The sequence below is a fragment of the Pempheris klunzingeri genome, chromosome 6 (assembly GCF_042242105.1).
Source record: "Pempheris klunzingeri isolate RE-2024b chromosome 6, fPemKlu1.hap1, whole genome shotgun sequence".
Classification (NCBI taxonomy): Eukaryota; Metazoa; Chordata; class Actinopteri; order Acropomatiformes; family Pempheridae; genus Pempheris; species Pempheris klunzingeri.
This window is the reverse complement of record NC_092017.1, coordinates 6,276,999-6,297,578: the sequence shown is the minus strand read 5'-3', so window position 1 is coordinate 6,297,578 and position 20,580 is coordinate 6,276,999. Positions and strand designations below refer to the sequence as shown.

The 20,580-nt window shown below is 42.9% G+C and overlaps 1 protein-coding gene across 3 annotated transcripts in view; it reads right to left on the bottom strand.

Moving 5' to 3' along the window:
- Positions 1 to 5,900: 5,900 nt before the first annotated feature.
- The window catches only part of lpp (LIM domain containing preferred translocation partner in lipoma), a 130,948-nt gene continuing 116,268 nt past the window's right edge, over positions 5,901 to 20,580 (bottom strand). For all 3 annotated transcript variants that reach the window (XM_070832375.1, XM_070832377.1, XM_070832376.1), the window contains 3 exons: positions 9,844 to 10,022; positions 7,139 to 7,259; positions 5,901 to 6,164 (listed from right to left, as the gene is read on the bottom strand). In XM_070832375.1, the coding sequence (XP_070688476.1) occupies positions 6,036 to 6,164; positions 7,139 to 7,259; positions 9,844 to 10,022 (429 nt within the window). In that variant the 3' untranslated portion in view covers positions 5,901 to 6,035. The remainder of the gene's footprint in view (positions 6,165 to 7,138; positions 7,260 to 9,843; positions 10,023 to 20,580) is intronic.

The following is a 20,580-nucleotide window of genomic DNA, read 5'->3' as shown; positions in this document are numbered from 1 at the left end:
GTACATCATGTTGGCTGGAGGGCCCATCACTCATCAATTTGTTTGTAAACACCAGATTTATGTGCAGTAAAGCAAGTCCTCGGCTAAACTGCTGGAGGGCTTCTGTCTCTCTCTCTCTGAGACACACACGCAGACGTACACACACACACACACACACACAGCATCGCCTCCAGCACATTTAGGAAAAAATTACTAGGAAAAACCTCTGCATTGCTGCCAATCCAAAATCTTCAGTTTACGAGCAGAGAAATGATGATAAACCCGGGGATGGATGCATGCTCTCCGGTTCACCGTTCACTTCAGCGGCTGGAGAGCAACAAGCTGATGACATAACCATTTACAGTAAGCATCAGCCCGGCCGTGGATAAATATTTCTGTTTGATTTCAACCTCTCTGTGACCAGAGGAAAAACCCTCCTGCTGCTGCTTTGTTCCTGACATTTCAGTTTTCTAGTTGTGTCCACAGAGATCACTCTGCCCGCTCTCACTGTTCACCTCTGATTGCTGCTTCAATTTAGCAATCTGCAGGAAGGGAAATGCTCAGTGACTTACTGCTGATACACGGCACACAAGTAAAGATGACAAATGGAAAGGATTAAATCAAGCGGGTCTTGGTAAGGCGACAGTGGGGGGAAAAAAAGGACTTTCAGGAGGTCTTTAAATTATTCTAACAACTCCATCAAGCTGATCCCAGCAGTAAGCATACTTCATAGCTGAGTGCGTGGCCACAAGAAGGAGAAAAAAAAGGAGACTGCACTCTGTATCTCTGTGTAATTAAACCGTTGTCCCAGATGTACACTCAAAAGACTATTCGAGGGCAGCATTTCTATTAAGCAGGTGATTCCAATTCAGCTAAAGAGCGGTTGGGGCCTCACAGCATGAGGCAGGGGGAAATGAATCGGAGCTGTGGAAGCACGGGGCATTGGCTGCCACTGAAGGGCTTTTAAATGGCTCTTGAAGAGAGAAAAGTAGCTCTGGGTTTCAGAGGAGCATGAGAAGGACAGAGAGAGGGTGCTCCTTACCTGGGTGAGCTGACGGACTGGGAGTCAAAGGGCAAGTGGGGCGCGCACACAGGGAGGGCGGGATTGACCTGAATCAGAGAGAGAGTTTAATAATTTCTCATGTAATGAGAATACTGTACTGTAAGAGACTAACAGCAAACAAAGAGACGGAGACACAGTGCTATTGCAAAGCTTTTATTGAAGAAAAAAAACAACAGTTGACTACATGCCCTTTCCAAAGATCAAGAACAGATCAGATACTTAACTTTAACAACAGAGGGTCAAGCTCTTTGAGGTGAGTTTCACTCTCAAATCCATTTAAGACTCCGCTGCTGCAGCCTTGAGCGCCGCACCTGATGGAAACATCCACTGTATGGATCCAGAGTCAGCCCAAACAAAGGGATCTTCTTAATGTACTTTGGTAACAACACGCAAACATGGCAAAATCTTTGAGCAAGGCTCGGCGAACTATGAAATACACAGCAACAGTATGGTGATTCAATACCGCTCTGCCAAAGGCACTTTTACACACATGGGTAGAACAAAGACAGCAGACAACACGAATACACTGAACAAATAAAAAAATCATTAAACGGTCGTTTCTTTATACTTGCAGCATCAATCTTTTTGAGAAGATGTATGTCAGACAAAGATGTGTGATGTGTACGCAGACTGTCCAAACCAATACGGTAAACAGGAGAGTTTAATGCAGCTTTTATGGCACATCCACAACCTACAGCAGCAGCAGAGGTTTAACCAGGGTCCGCCTTGTAGAAAACATGTGCTATAATAATAATATAATAAGCAAGCCATACAATATCTTAAAACACTTCATTTAAAAAATGGAAAACCAGAAAAAGACATCAGTGAACTTCTGTCACTGAAAACAGCTTGTGGTTGTTATGACTAGAAACAAGGCTGGGCCAAAGGAAGGAACCAAAACAGTAAAGTCGTGGGCTGTAAAACCAAAACAGTGAGTGATGAGGGAATCAGGTGATTATTCCCTTTGGGTTCGTCACTATGACCGATACTATTTACATTACACGCAGTCATTCGATCCATGGTTAATATTGATTAGTGAAGCTTTAAATAATCCCACGTCCTGTGTATTAGTAAAAATGACTCCAACTCAACAATGTGCTTTTTTTTTTTTTTTATCAACTGCATAACCTTCTCTGTACCAAACTCTAACAACAACAGCTCTTATTCTGGCGTCAAACATTGGCATATGTTTTCCAACATGCACAAGGTGCGAATATGTGATTTAAACAGCAGTTGTAATTGGTGGCTGTATTGTATGTTGCATAAAGGAAGTCCACAGGGAGAGGCTACTTTTGGTGTTTAGATGTTGATGTTTGTAGCTCATAATTACTGTATGCTTCCTCACACTGCCACTAATTATGTTAAACACAGCAATGGAATGATTCAACTGCGCAGTGGTCATGCCTGAGAGCAAAGCAAACGTTCCTGCTACGTATTGCTACAGTGTTGCAATGACATGTGAGAACCAGAGGCGGATCTGAATAATGGATACCATTTTGGCTTCAAAAAACTTGAAAACTATTGAGGAAAGCCAAAGCACAAAGGTCCACTCAGTAACTTCCGAGCCAGTATTATTTTTAGACGATTGGCTGTGAAGTAGCTGAATTAGAATTTGAAATGAGCATCACTGCACCACTGTTGCTCCAGTGCTGTTTTTAACTCCATCTACTGTAGGTTGGACGACTTGGACTCTACCTCACTTTGAAGTCTTCATTTGTGTCTTCATCACCACATATGACATTCAGAGGGCCCTATATCTGACCTTTCACCAACATGAGACGCTGACAGCATTCCTGTGAGCTGAAACCCATCAAGACACATAACATAATAACACACACACATATATATATATATATATATATATATATGTATATAATATATAGAGTGTATTTTTGTCCTCTGTTGCCTAACAACCACGGCAATCACTGATTCACTCAGATGTAAAATGCTCAAAGTGATGGTTCTAAGTATGGACCTAATGTAGCTGGTATGATACATTGTATGCCTTTTTTCAAAGTAGCACAAATACAATGAGGAGAGTAAATGCCTTCTGTGACTAGCGAGACGCAGATTTAAATGTTATTTTGAGACACATTCTGCTCATTTTCAGGTTCATACTTGTATTTGAGTGTCCTACTAGAAACTGTTTACATGCTGTAACGCATTCTTCTTCTCATACCGTGCGTGCTGCATACTGCTGTTTTAGGCCCCCCCGTCCCAAAACGCCCAGTCTGCTCTGCTTGGTCAGCTCCCTGAAGCAGGCACCACCCAGCACCTCATGCCACGGACGCATATTTATGTTGAAAACACATTAAAAAGTGCATCGTATGTCCCCTTTAATACTCTTAATAGTCTTATTTGACTAATAATACTACCAGTAAAAGACGATTGGAATGTAAATACTTTTATGTAGAAAAGGTGTTTGAGGAAAGGCCAGATGAACGTCAAATTATGACTAAATTACTTATTCATTCATGGGCTTTTTAGCAGGTGTTTTCAGTGCGGTACCATGGTTAAAACACTGCCACAGTCAACTTGATCTCAACAACTGTGATGTAACCAGGCGTAGTGATTACAGTAGATACAGTATATAGAGCGGTTTTCTGTGTATGATCACTTTCTGATATCCAAATGGCACTAAACACTACTTCCTAATGTGTGAGGAGAACAGTCAAGGGAAATAAAGACAATTCTGTGAACATTATAATTAATCACTTTGTTCATAATAAATCCATCCACACACACAAGACATCTAGAACTGGAGCTTGGGAAATACTCTGTCTTACGCTGTGTGGAGGACTGTAAACCAATCCACCTAATAAACAGGAAAACTAGTACAATTTAATTACATTGTCTTTGTAGTTTAAAGGTACCCTGAGGGGGGTTTTTGTAAACCAAAAAAAATTGATTTGAATGCCAGCGTCACTTCATACAGAAGATCTGGTACTAATAAGCCAAGGGGCTACCTATCACCTCATCACTGGTAGGGGGGCTCCAGGGGTGGTCAGTCAGGGTGGGGCTGTGCCTGAAGTGACCCCTTTGCCCCCGCTTCTGAATTTAGGTCTGAATGTGTTCCCAAGATTCAAAAACTCCACAGGGTACCTTCAAGTCATCATCATCAAAGACCTCTAATAATTATACTGAAATAAGTATCAAACAGTCAAACTATTGGACTTTTGGATGGAACGGATAATAAAAATCAGTTATTTTGGGGAAACTTTTACGGTCCCTTCTTCAGCCTTTAAACAAACACTAAATATAAAAGACAAGCCAAGTCAATGATACAATCGATGCAGACATACAGCACAGTGACACACAAAGCCACACAGTACCACCAGCATAGTTTGGATTAAAGGATTACTATAAGGACACTTGTGCTTGAATCTGTACAGGTAAAATATTTCCTTATTCATAAAATTTCTTATAAAGTGTCGATGCAATTAACATTAAAAATTGCATAGCCATCTCAAATCGGTTATCTCTACCAGACTGCTTACACTACAATCTCTAATCTAATCTAGTTAATTATAAATGAGAGCAAAAGTTACATATTTACCTGCTCAAAAAGTATATCATTAAAGTGAAATATAAGGCCGTATCGATATGAATGGAATGCTATGATTGTACTGTTCAGGCCAACAGAAAATAATCTATTGTATAAATGCTCTGAAAGCAAATTCATTTGGAAAGTACAAAGAAAATATCATGTTGAAAAGGGAATTGCATTCAACAGCTGCCTATTGAGGATGTTGTGTTTGACAGTGAGAGTTAATATTTGTGATTCCTGTGGTCCCAATCACTATAATGTAAGTAATGTTTAATATAGTTGCATACAAAGTAAGTACACAGTAAATATGGCAGGTTAAATGCAGCTCTTTGGTGTTTGGTTGTGTACAACTGTTTTGCAATAATGAGCTTTTTAGTACCGTCTGTAGATTTGCACTGAAGTAAACACCAAGGAATGAAATGAATACTCTCACCAGCATACTGCATGCTCATGGTTATCCTACACTCTGCTAAAGCTGCAGTCACACACACACATCCAGCCATGTTTGACACACCTGCAGGGCAGATATGTCAAGCATTTTGCATGTTTTGATGGAGTCAGGCTCCATTTTCCGATCACAAGAACCCGTCAGCAAGAAATATTTGGGCCTGCGTGCATTCATGCATGTGCACCGTGGCGAGAACATGCTGGGGTAAGATGATTATTATATTATAAGGATGTATGCTGTGACTGTTAACGACTGTGCGACTATGACTGTTTGGAGTGTTTTTAAGCAGTTTGACATTTTGGGAAATTTGCTCTCTTGTTGAGTCAGGTGAGAAGATGAATGCTACTTTTACTTCTGCGTGATCAATAGAAGACTACATCTCAAGCTTAGCTTCTAAACACGGGAAACAGGGTGAAACAGCCGGCCTGGTTCTGTCTAAAAATAACAGAAACCACCTACCAGCACCTCTAATGCTCATGTTACATATCGTGTCTAAAACCAGCAGTCTCCCCCCCTTAGAAACACAAATGAGATTCAACAACCTGTTCATTCTGGGGTGGAATCTTTTCAACTTTCGACAGAGATAGCAGTTTTCATGCTATGCTAAGCTAAGTGCCTGCTAACTGTAGCTTCATGTGTAGCATGTGGGCATGAAAGTGGCCTCAATCTTCTCAACTAACTCACAGCAAAAAATGATGGGCGTGCATTTCCCAAAATGTTTCCCAAACTCCTCCTTTAACCACAACAATCCACACACAACCTATTCTGCTGTGATTGTATCGAGTCAATAGATACATGTGTGCAGGGAACGCTTGATGCCATTTCTTTTTAATTCAAGTGAATATATATAGAGAGGGATATATATGTTTATGCTGAGGAATGCAAGCTTCTGTGGATGAGTAGGTTTGCATGAGAAACAAGAAAGAGAGAGAGATAGATAGAGAGAGAGAGAGAGCGCGTTGGCTTATCACAGTGGAGGTGACCGGGCGGCGGGCTGTTCAGAGGTCAGTGGTGGCCTTGGCAGTGAGGGCCTGGATGCGGCTGGTGTTACAGTTTTTGCAGAGAACGTGTCCGTCCAGAGGGTAGCAGCCCTGGTTATCCCCCTCTGAGAGCAGGGAGCCACAGTCCTGCAGGACACAGATACTCTGTTAGTCCGCAAAACACAAACAGAGACATTAGCCACGCTCACCGATCAGGCACATTCATACGCGCTCTGTGCTCACACCCTAAATGAGACATTTACTGCTGTTTAAAAACTGGAGGTATGGAGGAGTCTGGAGGTATGTATGTATGTATGTATGTATAGACACACACACATAAACACAATATGACTGGTGCAATATATATATTGCTTGCTCTGCACTGTTTACTTGTGAGTGAGTTGTTGAGTGTGAAAAAGACCTCTTAAATTAATAAAAAGACCTCTTGTTTTTTGATCATTAGCCCGTAGACCAGTCTGGGAGCTGTGCGCTCTTCACTCTGTTATAACCACACAAACCATGTGGACGATAGTACACACCAAAATACATGTACACACGCTGTTTTTCAATTATTTTGTAATTGTCTGTGACTTGGGGTTCCACTCTCAACACCTCACACACACACACACACACACACACACACACTGAGATATACAACTTTGTCTACTCGTGTCTCCCTGGTGACAAAATTCTTCTGTTGTTGAGCCCCTTCAGCTGAACTAATCTGCTTTGCTTTGCTTTGACCTTTTATGTCTGCCAAACGCTCTGTGTACTCACACTGGCACGGCTCTTTAACGATGTGACACATTACTTCTCTTTTAGCCGGGCACGTAGTGTCTCAGTGCCGCTTATCAGCCAGCGAGCAGCGGCTGACAGATTGGTTACTATGTAAGTCCGTGAACTTTACACAGGAGAGATGGAAAGCTATTTTGAGGCAGGTAAGGGAGGGATGATTCAGTCATCTCACTGAAAAGGTGACTCGGGGGACGGGCATGTGCGTTAGGCCTTATACCTTCACGCTGTAATGACTGTTACCTGGAGCTGTGCAACATGGCTCATAACTACCACTGCTAATTATAGATAGCTCACATACCAGAGGAGATAACGCACAGGAAACATACCTCACAGCGGTAACACTGCACGTGGAAGTCACGGTCCAGGGCCACAATACGGACGGTCTCCTCCTGGCCCGGCGCTGGCATTATAGGGTCAGAGCACACACAGCAGCGTGGAGCAAACTTCCTGGAAGAGATGACCACGAAAAACAGAAGAAAAGCTCACAGCGACAGAAAAATATTGTGACATAATGTGACCTCTAGTGAAACAGTTGAAGCAGGTGACCTGTCATCATTCACTGATTTGCACAGTAATGCTCTCTGAGACTGTGTACACTCGAGTAGGGCTGCAACAAACAATGACCTTCATTATCGATTAATCAGCCAGTTGCTTTCTTGATTAATTGGTTAATCGTTTGGTTTATAAAATGTCGGAAAATTACGAAATACGCCCACCAGAGCCCAAGGTGACACATGCAAAAATATATAATTTAGAAAACTAAAACGGGAAAAAAAAAACCCAACAACCTAATAAAGCAGGCGGAATAAGAGAGGATGTGTCACTTTGCTTGGTTTGCTTGTGGTGTCACGGACCAACACTGTTTCCAAATAATTTTCTGTCACACAAATGCACATTATGAAACAATTACATTTAAATAAAGGAAAAGGCACAGCTTGTGCATTTTTTTCCTTTATTTAATTATCTATTGACCCAACCACTGAGGTGGCACTAAAAGCTAAAATTGGCCTTGCCAAGTCTAACCATAGCAGGACAAATAATATAACTGACTCTCACAGTAACATTTTCATGTGTTCAAATCAGTAAGTCTGGAAATGTCTTCAGCAGGAAGTGGCCTCTCTAACAATAGGATCAATGAGGATATGAAAAGCATACTGAGATCTCAGGTCCTGTCAGGTGCTTGAAGGCCGGGTGAACACTTCTATTTCACATGGTGACTGAATGCCTGAGAATGAGGAAGTGATGGAGGGTGGCTGGCTTTGGGGAACCACGGCCGTACAGTATTAGCCAGAGAAAGAGCTGAGGCCCGGGTGTGACTATTCCTCGACACAACGGGCTGCGCTGTTGAGGTCACACTTGTCATGTGGAATTAAACAACGGCCCAGTGCAGCTACTCCACGCACCAAAAGCTATGTGCTCACACCAAGAGCCAGCTGTTTACTTCTGTTTCTCTTCTGGTCACTGAACAAAAGAACATTTCTGGTAAGGTAGCCGTTATGCAATCGGAGAGCTGTGACACAATGACAGGAATTTACTATTAAAAACATGTCTACAGCTGAATCTCATAAGGTCATTAGGCTTGTGACATAGCATGCAACACTTTGCAAAAAGGAAACCCTAAGATCCACTACTGATGAGGCTTGTAGCTAAATTTCTTAGGTGAGTACAGGATTTTAAAGTAGCAATAGTTAATTTTAGCCACTTGGGAGCCCTAGAACAAGCTGTAAACACAACACTGACATATTATCACCTTGCAGAGCTTTTATCCAGTAAAAATGGATCAACATAATCATTCATTTGGAGTTACGTTTCTATCCTCGTGTCAAATGTAAATCAAATATTCAGTCTCCTTTAAGCTCTGGTTTGATATCAACCAATTCCTGACAAACTATCTGGTAGGTAATGTTTTAAGTTACGTTTTTATCTTCAGAAACAGTTGCCCCCTGTGAATGAGGTTGATAAGAGTGAACCAAAACAGTTAAGCTGTGAGCCGCGCTGAAAGATGCTGAAGTGGTTCTTAGAGCTGGGATGATTGGCAAAGCCCAGTAATAATTCTTTCTGAGGCACTATGAGCCACAGCTTTCACATAATACTTCATCATTTGAGCAAGTGTTAATATGTTAATATGATATGTACAGCTTCAAAAGCAGTAGTCCGTGACTTCTGACATATCCTGTTTTACTGGAGGATAGATGGGAGGATTTGTTTAGCTTAGCCTCACAAAAACACTATCAGGGTAAAACTACTTGCCTCTACCATCTATCAATGACCTGTTCAATACTCCATTCAGCTTTATTAAAATGCATGTCCATTAGTTTATCATGTTACTATGACACTGAGGTTGAAGGAGCGTTAGCTTACAAATTGAAGCTCTTTCCAACAGTTGGACATAGTACCTGTATGCAGCACCTCAGACATCCTGTGCTCATTGTGGGGTTGTCAGCTTTGCTTAATGTTGTAACTGAGAAAACAAAATCAAGGCATTTTTTTGGATTGGATGGGATTTCGAGTAGTTTGCTAGCTAACAGGTTACACTATCCTGGATACAGTAAATGAGAGAAACTTTAATATATTTGAAGTCTTGGAAACTGGAAGAGAAAACTTCAATATTCATGACTAATGTACATCAAATATTAACTCTCCTTTTAACACAGTTTTGGTCTCCACCTACTCCTGAGGAAAACATTGGGCTCCTTAGCTGCTCCATTATGTTTACTAGCTAGTTGCTAACTTTATCTGAAATTTGGTGCTGGGAAGGTAGTGAAAAGTACAGAGCTTTTTCCACCAAAGACTGCTGCCTTTTGTACCCAGAAGAGAGAACATTGGGACTCAATCACACAGAAATGTTGCATGCCATAAAACCAAAACAATGAGCTGAAAGGTGCTGCAATGCGATGAAGAGCTGAGTGGAACTGATGGGTTTGATGATCATTTTCTTTGGGTTTGTCACATTATGTACACATTATGTAAAACCATTTGATCCTCTGTCAGTACATATCTTTATAATTGAATGATAACCTAAGATACGTACTTGTGAAAGTCCTCGATGCAGTGGATGTGGTTGGAAGCGTCCACAGTGAAAGGGATGCCGTCCAGGCTGCGGTGGCACACCACACAGGTGAAGCAGTGAGGGTGGTAGGCTTTCCCTGTGGCCCGCAGGATGCGCTCCATGATGGGCTTACTGCAGATGGTGCAGGTCTCAAGGGTGTTCTGAAGAAACAAACGCACAAAACCACAGACACCCACATGATTACACAACAAACCTGATGATGAACAGAGCGATTGTGATGATTCACTTCCAGAGGCCCTTTGAGAGCTGGTTTACAATTAGCACTTCAGTCAGTCAGTCTGCTAACACATTTTAACCAGCACGACAAATTTAGAAAAGTTTTTCAACATTTCCTCCAGTTTTGAAATTGTGATTTTTAGCTTCACGTTAAACTTCAGGTAGGTCGGCTTCCATTCATGTCTGTGCGACGTATAAATCCTCACTCAGGACCTTTAGCTCGGCTGTCCTCGAATGCCTCAGAGGGAATCTGATTAGCACTCCTCTCGAAACACAAACACAGTCATTTTTCAGCTGCCCTCACCCACACTCCATCCTCCCATATGCAAGAGTGTGAGCAGTAAATATTTCCACTTTGTGATGACTGCAGGTTTTCTGCAGCCAGGCGACTGGGCAAGCGGCCCACGGGGGGACGTGGCAGCCGCCTGCCTCTGACTTATCTGTGGCATCTCTCTTCTTAATATCTGCTGGGAGACGCCATTTGTTATTCCAATATTTCATAAATAACGACTGCCTCTCTAAACAGCGATGCAATTACGGGGGGATGGATATATCATGTGAGGGTGATCAATGTGTGGCCTGATGTGGCCGCATGCGAGCCGATAGGCCTCGCTGTCACTGCCTCCCGCTCAGGCATTTCCTGGATTTCTGTGTCTCTCTCTGTCCTCCCCCTCTTTCTGCGCTTGGCTGGGCTAAAGAGTGCACGGTTCAGCTGTTCCCATTGGCTCCCACTGTAGTAGCAAGCTCCCTCAGTGTTTCCAAACACAGCTCGGGGTGTGTAGCAACACTGCGCTGCGTCATCGGCTGCCTCCCAGACGCACCGCTGGGCCCTGCCGTTTAAGATGACACTTCTGTGACCGCTCGGCCGAGGTAAACTCCCAACCATCCGCTGTCCGACCGCGGAGCACGTGCAGTGACATTTATAGTCTTTATGCTAATGAGCAAAGACGCTTTACGGGATGAGGTTCATTGAAACTACCACGTTAAATGTTCCTGACATGATTCCGTGAGGTATCTGACTTTTGCTTCTCGGCCTCCTCACAACACGATCCTGTGTCACAGGAGGGTTAGAGGGCAAGAGATGAGAGCTGCTGATGTACGACCTGAAGCTGGAAAGAGTATGGTATGAAAAATGGCTGTTTCTTCAAAGCACTCCTGGAGAGGCATTATTTCATGAAAAGCAATGTGTGCAGACAAGCTCCACATTCTTATTTGTCTTTTTTCCCCCCCTCCAAGACGGTAATAGAAATAAACATTATTCCCAGGGCAACATTTGTGTATAAACAATGTCCATATTGCAATCCTGCTCAATCCTGGAAGTGGAATGAAGCCTTTAATGAGCTCGCTGCACTGAGCCCTTGAGGTTTGCCTCACACACGCACAAAGAGGCAGAGAGTGGTAGAGGTAAAGAGGGAGAGAGAGAGAGAGAGAGAGAGGGAGAATATATTTGCAACCTGAGAATCTGAGTAAGATACCGGGGCCAAACAGCACTAAACCGTCCTCAGCTCTTACTCATCTGTCTGCATTTCCACTTACTTATTCTCATCTGCCCTTCATGTGGGAATACCTTGCCCTTGTTTAGCTTAACTAGAGCATATGATTTCACAGCACACAGTTCCTCCGGGCCATTGTAATGAGTACAGTACTCAAAAGACAAAATTTCTCTCTTTCTCTCTGATGGTAAGATTCTATGACCTCAATTCATTCATTCTGCGCAGCCTGCGTTGTTTTTTTTATTCACTCGTGACTCCTTTTATTTGGTATTAGGTAACATTTATTAGGCCTGTTACACAAATGTGGGCCTGATGTCAAAACAGAGAATGTACATGAGCTTTGGTCTGCATGTTTTGGTACAACCTCCACAGATGGTTTAGGAAATTCTGCATAAATCACTTCATGCCCTCTCTGTCAGACATCCAGGTCCTTTGCAGTTTGCCACTAGAGGGCTGTATATGTCTGCAGATGTCCGGGTTTTGCTTTTCCCCTGTCTAAATGTGATATATTCAAGCATATGTATTCTTTTTTTCCCCCTCTCCCTCATACATTTCTCTAAGTGTTTGCCCAGAAGGCTAAACAAATGTCTAGGCAGATGAGGTAAAGTGAATTTAGGTCAGACAGCCTCTTGCTGAACTGAGGGGTGAGTGGAGTGCGTTCAAGTCAATTGTGGCCCCCTTTTCCTCATTGTAACCACCTTATCACGGCCTCACACCGAACACACTGATGCCCGCATTCCGGCCCAGCTTCCCACTATTTAGCAACGGGCTCCTAAACAACGTTCGACACAGCTGTCTGCTGGAATGAAAAGTGAGATGGCAAACAAAGCATGTAACAGGGAGTTAAGAGGTCCCATGTGTTCTGCTCCGAACATGAGACACGGGTCTGACAGAGTGAGAGTGAGGCAGGGAGCAGATTTAGTCAAACCACACATTTGAGTTTCTAATGTAAAAAATGTTAATGATGTGGGATCATTTTACTCATTTCATCATTTAAAAATCCTCACATTTTAGAAGCTGGCACCATCAAATGTTTGGCATTTTTGCTTGAAAATGGACCGTTCATCGATCATCTGAACAGTTGCTCTCTCCTCATTATTATTCATGGTATTTGAATGCCACTGTAGTCTCAACTATTTAGACGGTTTTATTAACTAAGTAACATAAGTCAATATCTGCATCACTGTTTCACACACAATGAAAACATCACAAACAATGAGAGTGGTTTGTACTTTTCAATGCAGAACGCAGCTGCAGGTAAAATATGCTGGAACAAAGATGCATTGTCGATGTTTGCAGATCAAACACTAAACAGTTGGAAATCTAAGGTGGCGTGTTGCTAACTTTAAGCTGTTGACCATCTCACCCGACGGTATCAGCACAAATTTTACACCTCTCTGTTCTTTTTGTTTTCTTCACATGGCCACGTCGGGCTGACAGGAGGCAGGCTGGAGTTCAGGGAGAACGCACGCGATTTATGACCTGGCACACTGAACTCAGAGTGGGCCAAATTTACAGATGATCTGATTCAGTGTGTGTGCCCAGACCCTCACAGAATGTGCCGGTCGGTGCCAGGCCATGCTGTGTGAATTAACTACACCCTGCTGAAGCTCGGACGAGAACTTGTTCGAAAGAAAGATCTGAGCGCCGCTGCTGTGTTTGGGATCCTGTGCAGTGAAGAAGGCACACTGAACTGAGTCAAATCACTGACCCTCCTGCTTGCGGAGGGAAGGTGTCTGCTGACTTAATGAACCTTTTCAAGCGGCCTCCCTCCCTTTTATTGGTTGACATGGGTCAATCAAGCGGGACATCATCTTGCCAACATATACACAATTATGTCGTCAAGAAGCTTATTTTTCCACAGGAAGTTGAGATGAGAGAAGCCTGAAGAGGTGGGAAATAATAATAGAGATGAAGGGAGTATGACTCAAAGTGAGGTGATACTAAAGAAAGTGAGAAAGTTACAAACTGCATGGGTCAACAAAAACAATGTCACAGTATAATGCGGGCTAATCCAACACAAACTATGGCTTTATAAGAGCAGTTTTTGGGGAAATCTGATTATTCTTGCAGAGTTAGGTGAGAAGATTGACTCCACTCTCATGTCTGTACCCTGGATGTGTTAAGGAGAGCTGGATACTATGTTCAAAGATTTCTATCAAAGCTGCTCACTGGGTGCATACACACACATCCACACACACACACATCCACACACACACACACACACACACACACACACACACACACACACACACACACAAAAATCCGCTCCGCTACCTTCCTTATTTTTGCGCCAATAGAGCAGTCTTTCTTCAATTGAGCCTGTTGAGAGCCTGTGCGTCACAGACTACCAACTTCCTGTTGACTCGCCGTACATAAGAACGGCATCAAATAATTTAATCACTTAGAATTTCCACATATTTTTCGACCAAATGGATCAAATTCTGACCAAAGTCATTTTTGTGACGCTCAGAGAAATTCAGTTTTACAGACGCTCCTTTTCTATTGATTGGGTGAAGAAAAAGAGCTTTTTGAGCCAGTATGCATCATGTGATGATCCCTGAAGTCGCAAATCTGAAGCTAGCCCCAGCAGCTAATTAGCGTCTTAGTCGGCTACAGTGACTTCTTTCCTGTCTGGCAACCTCACGGTGATAAGACAGAGTAAATACTGTACAGTCTCAACAACAACAACCCATGAGCATCACGCAGGTAGTATTATTTCACTGCTATTTTATTGGGTTGCCTCACATTGTCAGGTGTTCCTGTTCCTGTTTTATTGTTCATCCTAAAAATACTACACTCCATCTTTTAAAGTGAAACACCTGCTGCTCGCTGACCATAAAGAGGGCTATTTAAGATCTGCTAAGCCCCACTTAACTTCCATTAAGATGCCTGAAATACATTAGGGATATTTCACTTTATTTATTTGTTTTACCATTTTCCAATGTCTACCTATTTACTTACAAAATCTCACTTAATGTCCCTCATACTAGGAATAAATGACTCCACACCAGACTGTGAATGCAACGGACAGCACTAAAAAGCTCTCAATGGTGTTCAATTAACAGTGTAATTTGTGTGGGTCTTCTATTATTTGAAGTACTTTCACAAGGAAGGAGAAAAGTTCCTTCCCTCACAGCTGACTTGGCGCCAGCTTCTGTTCATGCATATTTAAAAAGCACATTTGGCAAAACTGTCCCCATGTCAGTGTTCACAGACACTGATGCTGCGGTGTAAGTCCTAATTGTGGATTCATGCAGCAACATCACTGATATTTGTTAAAGTCAAAGAAAAATGAAGCACATGTATTCAAATTTAGAGTAATTAAGTGGTTTTGGTAGCTACCTTTAGACAGCTGGAAAACCCTCTGACAAAGCAATAGATAGGATTATGGTGGCTGGGGTTAGAGGGAAAAAAAACTTGTTTTCCACATTCTTAAGCCAAATCACGGAGGTCTTGGCCTGCAGAAAATGCCAGAAATCTGCTTTGGTTGAGGGAGGATGGGAGCTCATTTAAATCTCCACACACATGCGAAGGGATTGTGGGAGCACCACCCTGCCCTGATCTGTGGTCCGTCCAGGCCACAGAGGTGGAGAGGGTCTGTGTGTAACTGTGTGTGTGGAGAACTGAGTTTCCATTCAGCTGGCTGGACTCAGATGATCATGATCATCTCTCCCACCTCCTACCGAAGGTTAACAAGTGAACAGCCCCCTGCCATTCCCCCTCCCTGCGCTTCAATTCACCCAGGAGCACAGACGCGATCCCATCCCCAGCCCTTGACATCCAACTTAAACCTAATTTTATATATCAGTGTTTGCTTTCCAGTGACTGGCGCTCTCTGGCATCCTCTCTGTCCATCTGTCTGTGCAGTTTCTAAGCATCAGGCCCACAGTATGAGCACATGGAGATTTATTAACATGACTTGACTTCTTTACAAATTCCTGCCATTCATGAGCATGTTAAGTAAATAACCCACGAGTGTCTTTTCTGCTGCCCGGATGCAGATGACTGAGGTGTGTGTGTGTTTTTTTTTGTTTACGTGTGGGTGTGAGCGAGCATGTCACGCAATGGAAGGAGATTCTCCTGATGGTTTGGTAACTGCGAGGATCAGTGACCTTAAAACTATCAGATGTATAAAGCACAGCGTTTGTGACACTCATCTGTGTGCACGCCAGTCAGTCAGGACCCATGCTCTGAGGTTTCGCTGCCTCTGACCTGGAACGGCCCTGCATCCTCTGAGTGTAGGCCTGCCCTGCTTAGCTCTGTCTGTCTGTCTGTCTGTCTGTCTGTCTGTCTGTCTGTCTGTCTGTCTGTCTCTGAGATAAATTCACACTGGGTTATGGATGACCCTGCGTGCAGGAATGGGGTGGCATCCAGCCAGAGCCTCCTGTCCTGATTTGTTTTTTTACATTTAGTTTATAGCTCTGGCCGGACGGTTTATGAGCGGCCTCAGCCCTGAGATCCTTTCCACCAGCAGATGCTCCGCCTGTGCAGGTTTCACTTCTTTCACTTCAGAACACGAGTTTTGACAAAGCAACAAAAAACTGCAGGCGTCAAATGGGATTTAAATATTCATACATTCTTTTACACTGAGCTGTGCGGCTTTGTTTGTTCACGCACATTTCTTATTTTAGCTGAGTGATAATATCAGGCTACAGCCAACGTGAAGGGACAGGGCCAACGCAGTTCGTGCCTTGCTCAGGCCTTTCTTTAAAGAATAAAAGGTGGCAGTGGGGGCCCCGATCTCTCTCTCCAGCTCAGGCAAAGTGGCCGGCCTGCCTGTCTGCCTCTCTGCCTTAAATTCAGCTCTGCAGCAGAATGTGACCCCTCTGGACTTTGGGCAATGTCTCCTGCTCTGGTTACAGAGAGAAACTGACAAAGACCCCGGCAGTAGTTCTCTCATGCCATGAGTTAGAGTGACATTGTGGTGGGTCAGCACTGGGTCACGGATATTTTTCTCCTGCCCGCTCCTGGGGGGAGGAAATGTGCTTAGACAAAAAACATGAGGATGGTTTAGAGGGCCCGGTGTTTGGAATCGCTCTCCCCTCTCTTGTCCAAACAGTGTATTCTAATAACAACACTCATGCTTTTCATTTACTTGCTTGTAATGGATAGGACAGCTGCATTTCCTGTAGTGTGGATCAGTAATAAGAAATAATGACCTGCTTGAGTTTAGTAAGCTCACACCCACTGTACAGCGCAATTATACACACACATAATTGTCTTGGCAAGTCTGGAGACGTACTAAGATGTGAAATCCTATTCATGCAAGTGCTATCTAATTGGCTCACTCCTTTGAGGAATTAGACCGAGTTAATCACGTCTGAATATACAGAACTCAATTAGAACTCTGCAAGCTAATGCAGACAGCCATGAATATTTGATGACGAAGTCAGCAGAAAGCTGAGCTGCTCTGTGTTCGTGCCTCTGACGACAAGTATAAACAGGATGGGTGTATACCTGCCGTCGCCGCTCTCCACGTACGTGGCAGCTCTACCAGCGTGAGCAGCAGCTGTGCAGCCCGCTCGCAGACGTGCAGAGCTGCAAACAGCGAGCTGCGGCGCCACAACTACGAGCATATGGGGGCCCTGAACTCACCACGCTGGCTGCAAGCCTCTGGATCTGACTACCTGGATACCCATCACAGAGAAGTGACAGGTGTGTGGGTGGTGTGCAGTCATTTCTAATTAGAGCCATATTACTGTCAGGGAAGCAAATTTCCAAACTTTCTTTGTCTGTGTTGTGCTGTTTATATCACTGTGAGTGGATGTGAGGGGGGAGATCCGAGTGTGATTGGATGCATTGTATCGTGTACCCCCTCTCTCAATGACAGCAGGGGCTTTAGGGGAGCTCTTGGGGATATCCCATTGTTAGGTGGGAGAGCAGTCTGGTAAAAAGTACTGTGGAGGACATCCATCACCAGGAGCCCCAATACAGCTGACACTATGCCAGTCGCCTCTGGGTGCTATGACACCCTTGGAAACTTCCCTTTGCTATCTAGACTGTATGAGTAGGGTGCATCTGAACTCACTTATAAAATTCAGCAAACACAATAAGAGCAGCGTTTCCCAACCTTTTACGTCTGACATACCTTTACATCGTTATCAGCTTAACTCAAGTGCCCCTCAGTCAACAGCAACACGTCTCGTCATGTTTTTATTTCATCTGATTTCTAAGTGCATTTTCAGTAACACCTCAAAACTGGATATTCTTACAATAATCTTCTGAATTGTCAATGTTCAGGTCAGTTTGGTCAAGTCTGAATTCTTATTACTACAACTAGGAGGAGTGGGATCTTTTTTTATTTATAAAAAGATTTTTTTTTGTGCATTTATTTGATGGTGATAGTGGAGAGAGGCAGACATTATGAGGAAAGAGAGTAGGGGAATGAAGCCAACAATCTGGCCGGCTCGGAATCGAACCCAGGACTTGCTGCTCAGGGCTTTGGCCCCCATGTGTTATGCAGCATGGGGTGTTACGGGTTGGTGGGAGGTGTGCGCTGTGCAGACACCTATTGTAGATGGTCGCTCGCTGATTAATCTGTCCACAGGTCCCCTGGCAACCGCATAAGCAGCTGCTTTAAATAAGATAAACAAATAAAATAATACAAGCTAATTTAGACAATTATTTGTGTGAAATACATTTTACATTAATAAAGCTGAGTATCCTTTGTTTATAGTGATAAAAAGGCCAATAGTCATTTTCATCTTGTCTCAACACAAGTTTACCCAAATACATGATGGAATTCAATTCTTGTAACCATCTTTAGAAACAAGGTGGGATTGTTGTTGTTTATTGTTTGAGAATTAGTATTTTGGCGAGAACCATTCCCATCATCAAAGCTGATTGTATAGAAGAGGGAAGTGCCAAGTCTCTGTGGGGAAATAAACTTCTTTCATTTTCATTGGAAAACTTGTCAAAAATATAAGACCTAAATTAATCTCACATTGGACACTTTCAAAATAAGAGTCTGATTTGGCATTTTACTGTATCACAAAATTGAGACAGTAATGAAATCGTGTCAGACTACATTTGAATATTGCTTTAGGTGTGCTTAGAAAAAGTAGAATCATTAAAAAGTCACAATTCACACATTCAAACATAAGATGTTCTTTGAAAAGGAGAAGGAAGGAAATTAAATTTGACTTGGAAAAACATCCGGTTTTCCTACACAATTACTTTATTGGGTCAGCACTTGTTAATTGGATAATTAGTTTTATTCTACAAGTGGATCGGTAAATTGAGTCCCACAGAAAGAGAGCTTTTGTTTTCAATAAAATTCCTAGCTGATGATAGAAATTCATATTAATCAAATAAAAGATTGACATTAAGAGTTTGTGCTGAAAAGGTGTGTGAAAATTACACTGAAAAGAAGCCACCCGACAGTTAAGCCATAAAAAAACGCGCCATGAATGGACATCACTACTTTCTAAGACAGACAAACAGACACAGAGGGTAAAAGCTCATCAGTCAATCATGAACGTTTCCTGGTGACTGGCAGGTCAGGGCTGCTGTGTGCCGTCCTTCCTTTACAATAGCAGAATGGAAAATCTTTCGGAGAGTGTAGCCAATGAGACCAAAGCCCATTTATTTTAAATAACAGAGCCATAGTACAACACCAGATAATGAACATAATTACATTCAAGTAACTTGGCGTCCGTGACCTTGGTGGTCTCTGAAATTCTGTCAAAAGAGGCAGAAATAGATTAAGGTTTTTGTGTGGGCAAATCCCTATCTCTTTATTACTGCTCTTTCAATATGAAGCTCCGCTCCTGGTGTGACCTTGTGTTACTTACATCAGTCTCATTACCGTACACTTAAACTGGCTGCACTTTGGATGATCTATATTCATGGGAAGTGGTAGTATAAACAGAAAAGTGAGTATGTGACTCTGCCTCAAACAGGGAACCAAGCATTGTCTGCAACCCTTTTACCATTCATTGGTGTCAGTTAAGCAGGTTGAATGGATCTGTTTACCAGCCTAGAACCTGAAGTAAAGGGCAGCTGAAGAGCCTTTTTCAAGTAATTTACCTGAGAAAAAAACCTGGCTGTGAGAATGCTGCAGAAATTTGCAAGAGCCTGTAACAATGTGGATATGGAAGACATAAAATGGAAGAACAGTAGGCATGGTACCCTGTGTAAGCAATTAACCTCTGTGACATTGAAACCCACTGCAGAACCCCTTCAAAGACCAGCTGAGCTATCAGATAGAGGGAGAGTCCCTGTTGCTCTCAGCTCCGTGAACTAATATGCTCTCGTGGTTAGAAGCAGACTTCCTGAAGTGAAGGGAGTTACTCTGCATTTCTAAGAGTACAATTTCAAATAGATGTGGCTACTTCTACCATCCCACTGACTAAGAACATTTTGGCTAGAACTCTCTAGAAGGTAGCATCACGACTTATGACTTAACATTATGACTTCATTTGCTACACTGTATTTAGATGTAAGTTGTGAAAATGTCAAGTTTTTAATTAGTACGTTTAGTGAAAAAACGAATGCGTTGCCGTTCCTTCTGCTTCCCAATAAAAGCATTTCGCCAGTGCAACGCTCTGAATTCAACTAGTAGCAAATGGACGTGTTTGGTTTGTCTTTGCAGTAACTTAATACAGCTCAGACTCAGCTGCAGCAGAGTGAACAGTAAATAGTGAGGCTGACATCAGTGAGATAAAATTACAAACGGTGATACTGGATTACACGATGCATTGTTTCCCGTGAATCTGTCTCGCGAATCCAACGCATTAGTGGTGCACTCCGCCACTAACGATGAAAACTACACAGAGAATGTAAATACAGTGAACGGCTTCTGGAAAAATGCCAACCATGGATAGTATCAAAACAGGCTTTGACCTCATGAAAAGCTTAAAGATTATGAGTATTTCTGTCATTACAATCACACGTTAACTGGTCCAGGGGAAAACACAGCAAATACAAAGGACACATTAGACTCACCACATACCTGGACGTGATCATAACACATGGTGCTATCTGT